Genomic DNA, 10634 nt, shown 5'->3' with positions numbered 1-10634 from the left:
CACAATTAAACAATAGTAACTTTCAACACAAAAATATTTTTACGCTCAAGAAGATGCATCACTCCTGCTAGATTGGTGTATTTTCATGCTAGTTCAACAGTCGAGCTATCACGATGATATTTCCAGGGTAGATAATATAGCAGGTAGGTCAACAATAGCCTGTATCTCAAATTTGAAAACTATACACTAGGCCGGCCCTTATCTTTCAGAATTGCGAAAAGTTATGTTTTCCTGGTCTCAAAATGATCCAAATGGTGTTCATATTCACGTGTTAAAATTTGGTTACTTTAAAATAACGGCAACCCGTGCCCCAAGGGCCCTAAGTACTAAGGACCCTCAATTGAGTTTTTTGGGGCCGAAAAAGCACTATTTCTATGTAAAACGTAAAAGTAAAGCCCTTTAGGGCCGATTTTCTGTTTGTTTTAACCTATCTCTAATCGTTTAGGAGATATCGCCCGTCGTAATGCAATCTCCCCCCTAGGGCGCCACCCCGCACCGCGGCACCGCTGAGGTATGTCCCGCACCACTTACTAGAGACTTCCCCTCAACCCCCTCCCCTCCCTCGGCAAAGACTTTGCTCCTGATGACAAGATTTACATGCTAGTGGTACAGTATTGAATAGGTTGTTCCTCTTGTGTCATGATTAATGTTGCTAAAGCCTATAATGTCAATTTTAACCCTTCAACGCCGTCCTATGTATTGGGTACCGACCCCTTAAACCTTGATTTTTTGCCGCCAAACGGCCGCGAACCATTCCAGCAGGCTTTGTTCCAAAGTGCTTTTTATGTACAAAATATTATAAGCATGTGATAGAAATGTGTCTATGAATAATAAAGGAATGAAGGGATTGAGCAGGGCTTCCAGGGCTCCAACAGTAGATAGAAATATTCAAGGAGAAGAAAGGAGGTAGTAAGTTCACGGATGTAGATCACTGTGGATAGATAGAGATAGTTCTTGTGTATAGTGTGCAAAGGATAGGAAGAGCTGAGTTTTTTAGGATGTAAGGAGAAAAGTGGTGAAATAAATACTTTATCATGAACGTGACGTTCATTTTAAGAATAGACCAACAAGGAAAGGCATGTAATCAAGGCTAAATCCAGGCATTGAACTGGTTGGAACAGAAAGTGAAGAAATACTCGGCTCAAATTTACCGACAGTGAGAGAAGTACCATGTGTTTTCTCTATCTCCTAATGGGTTCGAAATTTGTAAGACTTAGTGCGAGAAAAACCGTGAGAAATGCGTCTCATACGTAGTATAAAACTAGAATTCCTGTTGTTACGGAAAATAAGGCGATTGAAAAGTTAGAAAAATGACGCAAAGAATGGATGAACGTGCAACGGCACAAAGAGAACGCGAACTACGGTGGATATGAAGAGAAGAAAATCTTTCGTAACAAAACTTGATGATTTGCTTGACATTACAAGGAGCGGTACCATTGAATTTTTGACGCGCGAGGAGGAAAGTGCAGTTAATCTCTCGGATAAATGTGCTTGGGCTGAAGAAATAAAGTTCTTACGCAAATAAAGAGGAGAACGAAATGCAGTTAATAGATTTCAATATATTCAAGAAGAAATGAAAAGATGTGGTTCTCCGCTCCTTTTGTTGCATTAGCTCCCATCAGAGACCCGTAGTTCCTACAAAGACTTGTTAATTACGGAAGTGTTAACCAAGACATAGCGAAAGCAGCACAAAAGAGGTTTTCAAACTACTTGTGGTACATGAGTGAGGAGTTCGTAGGCCTGTCCTCCTTTGACGGATCCATTTCTAGGTGTGAAAAAAAACGTGATACGCCGTATGTGGTCTTGTGTAGGAAAATATGATCCACCGAAGAAGGCATTATATAAACGTAAAGACATGACTAAGGTATCTATACCAAATTTTGTCACCACTAATTCGAGAAAGCTATTTAATGTATTGTAAATGTGCATTGCATTCTTTGATGTGAACATACGAGAATGGGATGAACATGCAAGAACGATTTGCAAATTATTCGGGGTCATCAAGTGGGAAATGATTGTGCAGCGAGAGGAGTGAAACTAATTCAAGATTTTTGGGCAGTCACGTTGAAGGAAGAGAGCTTTCAAAATTTATTACTAAGAGTGACTTTTCATCGCAATACAATCCTTACGTGCGGAAAGGCACTTTCATTTCCAAATGTAGGATGTCGGTGAAAAATTAGAAATACAATGAAAATCTATTTTATTTTGGTTAATGTACCGAAATTCATGGACAGAGTGAAAATAAATTGATCTCTTGGATTGGAAGTATTGTTATGGCATTAAATTCTTTCTAAGGTAAGCACATTTCTTCAGAGGCTAGATATTGACATAAGGAGCAAAGTCTTTGCCGAGGGAGGGGAGGGGGTTGAGGGGAAGTCTCTAGTAAGTGGTGCGGGACATACCTCAGCGATGCCGCGGTGCGGGGTGGCGCCCTAGGGGGGAGATTGCATTACGACGGGCGATATCTCCTAAACGCTTAGAGATAGGTTAAAACAAACAGAAAATCGGCCCTGAAGGGCTTTACTTTTACGTTTTACATAGATATAGTGCTTTTTCGGCCCCAAAAAACTCAATTGAGGGTCCTTAGTACTTAGGGCCCTTGGGGCACGGGTTGCCGTTATTTTAAAGTAACCAAATTTAAACACGTGAATATGAACATCATTTGGATCATTTTGAGACCAGGAAAACATAACTTTTCGGAAATCTAAAAAATAAGGGCCGGCCTACTATACACCTCATTATTTTCTCAGAAGTAACATTTTAGTTTGGGACACAGGTAAATGTGAACAAAAGTTTACACTGTAAACCCCAAAAATTACAAGATGAAAATAAAATTTTGAACCAAGCAACAAATCAGAAAAAAATAAAATAAAATAAAATATAACCGGTTAAGTGGGAGTGATGAATCCTCTTGACAACCGACCACAACGTCACTCGCAAGTGCATTTAACAAGAGGAAACACATTTAGAACACTCCTTCACGTTCATACAAACTCTGAATGGAGAAAGAGGAGGAATCTGAGACGAGGCAAGATAAAGCATGGAAAAAGTGAAAAAAGATGAAGGTGAGGTAGCATGGTCGGCATAGATTCAAGAGAGGTAATCTAGAGTTATTAAGAGAAAGCTGTAGCAAAATTAAGTCAGGACAAGAGCAGCACACATGACATATAAAAGAAATTTGTCCAAAAATTTTACATCGAAAAAATATTTTTGCGTGACAAGATACCATTGTTTAATTTTGGCATTGACGAGAACAGCTTTTACGAAGTCATGATAATATGCTTCTATAATTCCTTCTAGAGACCCTTACATCAGTATGTAGTTTCATTGCAAGTTAGTATGCCAACACATGTAACTGGATTACATGCAAGGAAAGCAGCATAACTAGGCCAACGCAACTAAAATGATGAAGGCATCAAACCCTACAAAAATGTCCTCTCTTTCTTAGATACTCATATTTTGAGCCAGGATGAATGAACTCCTTATATTGCCTTATGAAGACACTTTGGCAGAATACATACTTCAACCTAATATTTAAAAATAGAAGAAAACCAAATTTATATAATATAATGAGTACAAGCGTGTAATGGGATTGAAAATAGCAATTCTCTAATCACTAGCTAATTCAACGATAATTAACTCTTATGTTTTGCAAATGATTTTGAGCCACGGTCAACAATGACTCAACGAATACTAGTGTCTCCGAATCTTACAATGAAGAAGAGCAGGAGAAGAAAATTAAAAATCTTTTAAACTAATAATGCCGGTTGAGCAGCCTATTACACGACAGCATTTCGCGCTATTACCCCAGCAAATTTCTCAGAAAATTATTGAATTCAATTGAGAGCACAAAATCTGTTATCAACTCGATGTGGGAATCACGACTAAATATAATCCAAGTCTTACTCCAATACACAAAGTAAAATCCCTAACACAATGGAAGAGAGGCATCTTGCAGCATTGTAAACGTAATACCCGAGAGCACTGTAAGTTAATTGACTCCTTAAACATTCATTTGGTATATAACAAGCCACTAACAGACAAAATCCGAGCACATGCACAGAGTAATTGAGTAAAGGATCACATACCCACACTAATATCCTAATGTAAAAAAATGATTTGATGAGCACTGACAGAAAAAAGCCAGTAGATTGGAATGCAGTGACGATATGGTGAATATTATGGCCAAAAAATGCCACACTAAGAGAAGGCAGTTGAACGTGGGACAGACGCGTAAGTAGAACTTACAATACTCATGCCAAGTTCTTAAAAAAAAAAAACTATAAACACTGAAAACTCTTTAGCATTCATCCATCAACACTGGACATATCATTCATTTATGACTCGTGATATTTTTTTAAAAAGCTTTTCACACAAGGCAAAATTCCTTTTCCAAATCAATTATATTATTAAAAATATGAGTTGAAAATCCCCATTAAAAATAGATTTTTACATTTCTGGTAACAGGATAGATCCATTCCGAAGGCAACTGGCTCAGTAAAAAATCCCAGGCTTGACAGCCCAACACAATTCCAAGGCTAGAAACAATATGTAGTAGCACAATGTTGGCCAACCTATGTCCAAGTGCTCACTTATTACTCTTTTCTAGCCCAAGCGTCAGTAAAAATTGATGGAAATGGATCTCTCATTAAGAACTATAAAACTAGTATTGTTACATTCGTACTCACATGTGACTTCACTATAGAAACAACAAACACTTTTATAACAGCAAAATTTCAAGACAGAAGTTCAATGCACATGTACTAGTTATTTTTCAACAATAATTCCAATAGGACAAGAAGAAATTCAAACAAGAGATATGTCTCAATATTTGTTTCATATCTAGTTTAGGTTCTTAGCGATAGATTATAACATTTAGTTGATTACTTTTCAATAATAAAATATGAGTTTCACCCTTTTCCTATAGATAATTTGGTATGCAAATTATTCCTCATATCCAAATATTATACGATGCAATACTTTACTTCCACAATTTGAATATCCTTAGGAAATAATAATTATAGAGTAATTCGCTAGTATTCTTGACACTGCTGCAAATAATTTCTCAAAAAAGCGTTCTCAACATACAGTTTCTGAACCAAGATATCAGACTGCACCAGCCTTTCAGCCTGGAAAAGAAAGTTATCATCATTGAAATCAAATAAATCCAGCTGCAATACTCATCACTTTTTTAAGAAGTGGAAACCCATCCAGAATAATAATAATATGTACACGTAAGAGAAGCTGATATATTATTCATTGAAATAGCTTAGAACGATTAACTGTTTGACAATACATATGTACTTTAAATATTTGTTCAACATTGACTTCTGTTCATAACAAGCTTTCTTTCAACAGAGCAGCTGTGAAAAGTAAGTCCAAGGACAGAATAAACAAAATAATGTGACCGGTAGCACATCACCGTTTAGAAAAATGAAGAAGATAGTGGTAATTTGGGCCACATTAAGAAGGAAATTAAGATAATCAACCATCTGCCTTTTAAAGTAAAAAATGTATACTCTTCAATTGGTAATGGAATATTACAATTGACAATTCCATTGTTGTGGAAGAGACCTCATGTAGTTGAATGTGAGAAATATAATCATTATGTATTATTTTTTCACGGAAAGCAGAAAAATAGAAAGCTTGTAAAGATTTTATGAAAAATTAAATCATTGATACAGCAACAAACACAAGATTTAGAGACATGGTGCACTTCTCAAGTAGTAGCATGATTAAGGGTCACCACAAGCAACTCCCCAATTGAGAGAATCATGCAAAAGCAAAAAACAAGGTAGCTTACCATCAAAAACCACAATTTTACAAAAGGATGAATTTAAAATGAGGAAATCAAGGAACACAGCTGAGCATAACAGTCAGAAAAATGCCAAGACATGTAACACAGGTGAATGAACAATTTACCACGACTGTGATGCGAGAAAGAGCAATGTATTTAATATTGGCATGACTTTCATCCTAACTACATATGTATTCCCTTCTCCTAGAATAATTTAGGGACCTTCAGTTGCTGCTACGCATTTGAACCAATGAGGTTACTGAGTGAGTAATGTGAATTAACTGATTCTATCCATACTTTCTTCTTTCATGATACACATTATTAAGCAAACAAAGCCCACTCCTGAAAAATGAACAAAAATGTTAAAACTTAAGGAATCATTATAGATTTTAAAAATTCAGAAGATCTTATAGTCTTTGAAAGCTGCCCAAAATATAATGCTTAACCTACTTATACAGTAAAACCTCTTTACATCGTAATGGAGGGGACCAAAATTTGGGCAATTTGATGTATGGAGGTTCACTATAGAGAAGTTTTAGTGATAAGCACCATTTTTTCCATATCCTTTGGAAATGAAAGGCACTACTGTCTTTTAAACCATCATATTTATGTGTTTAAACAAACATGCATGCATTAGTGAACATGTATTTATCGTTTAATAACAACAGATAGCGAGCGCTATCACTTGATTTGAGAGAAAAGGATGTGATCCCATTTAATTCTACAGTCATATAAAATGATTAGGATAGTTGGATACCTTTTTTCTTATTTACTGTTGGGTATGCTCTCATATTCAACAAAATGGCCATAACTAATGTGAAAATTACAGCATATTAAAGGTGTAAAAGAAAAAAAATAAGTGTAAAGCATTTATCACTAATAATTTCATTCCATGTACGTAATTGTGGCTACGTTAATGGTCTCTACTTGTCTCGGTACAATCTGCGGAGGTAGTTAGGCCATCTCTGGGGTATCTCCTTGGTATGATAAGTGGAGGTTTTATGAGATAAAGAGGTTCATCACTACAAAGAGGTTTGCCTATAAATGTACATGTAAATCTGATGGGACTGTAGGGGTGGTATGAAGTATGGAGGTTTAAGATGTGGAGAGGTTCACTACATAGAGGTTTTACTGTAGTTTGAATTGAGTGTATTTCATTTACCACAATAAGTGATTTTCTCTGAAAGAGCAGCATTAACTTCACCCAAACCTTTTTGCAGCGCAAAGGCAAAATGAATCATCAACACCTACTGAGCGTCATTCCTCTTAAGTATGCCATAAAAATTAAAACAGTAGTTCAATTATTACCTGGTTTTGACAGAGCATTGTCTGCTTATGAAGCTTCTCTCTTGTGCCACTAAGAATAGTCTCTAAACTCTCCACTTCTGCCTTAATATTTTGTAACTCATCTGGAAATGAAACATCACTATAAATGCGAGGGGACAAAAAATTACACTTTCATTATTTACCACTAGAAAGCTATTTTAAGTGCTGTGCCCAAACTTAACTAAGAGGTTTTAGAATTTCTGAGGCTTTTAAAAGATTTCTCGGAAAAATTTCCTCCACAACTGTACGTGCACAGGCACATTTGAAACATCCTGGAATAACAGTGTATGGAAACACAGGCACACATGAGATGAATTACATTAATCACATACCAACAGAGGAAATTAATAATATGAGTAATATCAATTTCAAGCATGCACAGATTAGTTTTGGGTCATATTTTGAGTTGATCAGAGTCCACTAAACTAAAACTTCCACAGCAATGTATACAAGCACAAGTATGTTTCTTACAGAAAACAAAACTGGTAAAACATTAGGTCAACTCTATCTTTAAATATGGCCTTACCATTTTCTTCACTCCCCAATTCATTGACTTTCCTTCGAGTGCTTGCATGAGGCACAAAATTTCTATTTCTACTTCCATCCTCCACCTGAAAGGAAACAAAAATACTTTAGCATTATTTTTGTAAGTCAATTTTTTGGACAGAGATAAAGCAACACATGATATCCTTTGGTAAATGACAGTATTGAAAAAGAGAGACCTATTGATGGTAGTATGGTACGTTATTTGGAAGGGAAAACCAACATATGAGGTTATTAGCGCCATGAGGGAAGAAGGGTAGGGAAGGAAGGGTAGAGAGAAACCCAGCATTGATATAACCCTGCTCTTAATGTAAGGTAATAAGGGAATCATGGCTTCATCATCTCTAAATCTTTTAAAGCCCCATCCGACGGATAGGACAGACGGACACACAGGATGAAAAGCCAACAGGCTGGCCACCACGCCAACCCAATCCCCGACATATTGATAGAATGCAAGGACATGCTATACTTTGACTCAGGGGCGCAGCTAGGCATTAAGGCTAGGGGGGGTTTAAGGCAAAACTAATACTGGGGAGCTTGGAGGTATAGCATACCCGCAAGGGTAAGCGGGAGTTGCGGAGGCCTTCCGCCGGGAAAAAATTAAGATAAATGGTTCAAAATGGTGATTTTTATGGTCTTCCGAGGGATATTTAATTAATCCTCACACTATTCTATAAGCAATATTAATCCAATTAAGTAAAATAGATTTAACTTAAAATTTCTGTGAGCTCTGGGGGGGGGGGGTTTTGTCCCCCAAAACCCCTCCCTCGCTGCGCCACTGCTTTGACTCACCTCTCTCCCAAAAATTGAGGTATCAGAAGAACTTTTACCGTGGCACGGGTGACGGGGGAAATTGGATAAGCTGTTCGCTAAACTAAGGCAACTAGGACTACCACTCTTAGGAATGCCCTGAAATAACAGAAAGGAAAAATAATAATAAGATTGAGCCACAACAAACAGCAGAGTTTGAGTCTGATAAGTGGAAAATAGGAGTCGCTTACCTTGATTCTGCTTTTGGAGGTACTCTTGTTGGGTCCTTCACCTCTATGGTGCAATCCATTCTGCTGTTTGTGATCCAAAGTGCACGCCTGCACGGCAACATCAAGGCTATCTGCAGGGGATAAAAACAATGAGAAAATAATAGCCATAGCTTGTGCTAGACACACAAATTGTTTTCCACCCCGAACAGAGAAAGGGCCGCATTACAGAGCCTAACTCAATATTGAGCCCCCACTCCACTTCGGTGATTCACATCTCAAACTCAAGTTAAGTTTGAGTTTGTATTTCAGAAACTAACTTCGGCACAACTCACTTGGGCTACATTAGAGTCTGTTCACTTTATGTCTGCAGGTGAGCTTTCGTGAGAGCTCGGACACTTTCGGATGGCTTTGCTGATAGGGGAGGGTTATTACCGAGAGAGAGAGAGGAGGAGCGAACATAACATTGCCAAATGTACGTAGCCGCCCTACTTAGTCACTGAAAACGTGTGAGTCATAAGTGTCCACAGGTATTTTGGCCCCGGCGCCGAGACAATATACCTCCTCATTGGGAAGGCATGGGTGATAATCCTTTCACAGAAGCCCATGACATTGTCAGCTACCGTGCTTAATGAGGCACCGTTGGTGGAACGCATACGTAGTCACATAAGGAGGTCGCGTGAGGTTTGGCAATCCTGCTCCACGAGTAGATTCACGAAGTTCACTCACCGGAGGTCGGAGAGCGACTCACTGAAGCCATGCCTACTGTTTGCTGATTGGCAAAGGCAAAGTCACGTGTCGAGAAACCTTCCCTTCCCTCATCTCCACTTGCTTTGGCCACACCAGCTCACCCGCAGAGATAAAATGAATAGAGTATAACTAAGGTAAAATTTATAAAATAATGCATTTACCTACTCTACTTTCACACATGGCCTCCTGCTCATCAAAAACTAGCTCATTGGAGGACAATATCACAAACAGGCGTATTTTCATGAGAGATTTTTCATTTTATATACCTGAGGCGATGCAGGTGGACGTCTTGAAACTTGGCAATCCACTTCGAGTCAGGACTTGTGTGATATCTCATAATACCAATGTGGCAACCGAGTTGAGTTTGCGTCGGAATCACGATTCGAGTAATGTCCAGGAATACAGGGCCTTAGTGTGGTTTTTAGTAGTTTAAAAATGACTTGAAGTTGACAGTAGCACCATAGCAAGCAAGTTATGCACCATTTGCAGCATTTTTATGCCATAAAATTGAGCAGAATGAAACTTAATTCAAGCGTACCTTTCTATCAATACAATTTGATCTCATTTAAAATACCCCTTTTTATGTTATATCACACCAACATTGTCTACCTTCTGCTATCTTTGTTCACTGAATGCCCACACTGCTTTCTGAATTTTGATTCCAGAGGCATCATATAGACAAAGTTAGAAAGAGCACAAGGTCACATTGACTAGTAGTTACTTCCTCACTTGCAGCTATCAGCAACAGCAGTTTATTGACTATCTCAAAGCCTTAAATGTGCTACATAGCTACGTACTGAGGTGGCTTGTCATGGTCACAAATGTAGTCTGTTATCTGCAACAGCCATTAGAAAGTTGGCACATTAACTGGAGCAAAATGGAAAAGAAGGCATGCCAAGAACACAACAATCAGTTTCGGTACACACTCACATGACTAGTCTCTTAATTAGCAACTGTAGTTGGGAACAGCTGCAGTTGCTTCTCTCAGATCACACTCAATTCCACCTCCAAAACTCAATTACAAATATTTGCTACCTGCATAAGCTTGCTTTAAGTGATGTGCCCTAACCTCACCAATTTCCCAAGTATACACATAAGGGCAGGCGCGCACTAGCGCGACCACGGCCACGACCACAACCTGAAGCACACAACCAGTTTTAGCATTGCAACAAATGGAGTGACACGCACTAGGCCAAATGCGACTCGTTGGTCGGACCCGAATCGTCCGACCAAAATTTTTG

At 38.3% G+C, this 10634-nt stretch overlaps 1 protein-coding gene across 3 annotated transcripts in view; it reads right to left on the bottom strand.

The window, feature by feature from the left end:
• Nucleotides 1–3203: 3203 nt before the first annotated feature.
• The window catches only part of LOC124157956 (ninein-like), a 36215-nt gene continuing 28784 nt past the window's right edge, over nucleotides 3204–10634 (bottom strand). For 2 of the 3 annotated variants that reach the window (XM_046533065.1, XM_046533066.1), the window contains 5 exons: nucleotides 8668–8777; nucleotides 8459–8575; nucleotides 7650–7734; nucleotides 7106–7206; nucleotides 3204–5129 (listed from right to left, as the gene is read on the bottom strand). In XM_046533065.1, coding sequence (XP_046389021.1) covers nucleotides 5034–5129; nucleotides 7106–7206; nucleotides 7650–7734; nucleotides 8459–8575; nucleotides 8668–8777 — 509 coding nt within the window. In that variant the 3' untranslated portion in view covers nucleotides 3204–5033. The remainder of the gene's footprint in view (nucleotides 5130–7105; nucleotides 7207–7649; nucleotides 7735–8458; nucleotides 8576–8667; nucleotides 8778–10634) is intronic. The other variant, XM_046533067.1, reaches the window with a different exon arrangement.

The sequence above is a fragment of the Ischnura elegans genome, chromosome 4, assembly GCF_921293095.1.
Source record: "Ischnura elegans chromosome 4, ioIscEleg1.1, whole genome shotgun sequence".
NCBI classification, from domain to species: Eukaryota; Metazoa; Arthropoda; class Insecta; order Odonata; family Coenagrionidae; genus Ischnura; species Ischnura elegans.
The sequence above is the reverse complement of the archived record's forward strand: the minus strand, read 5'-3'. Positions and strand labels throughout refer to the sequence as shown.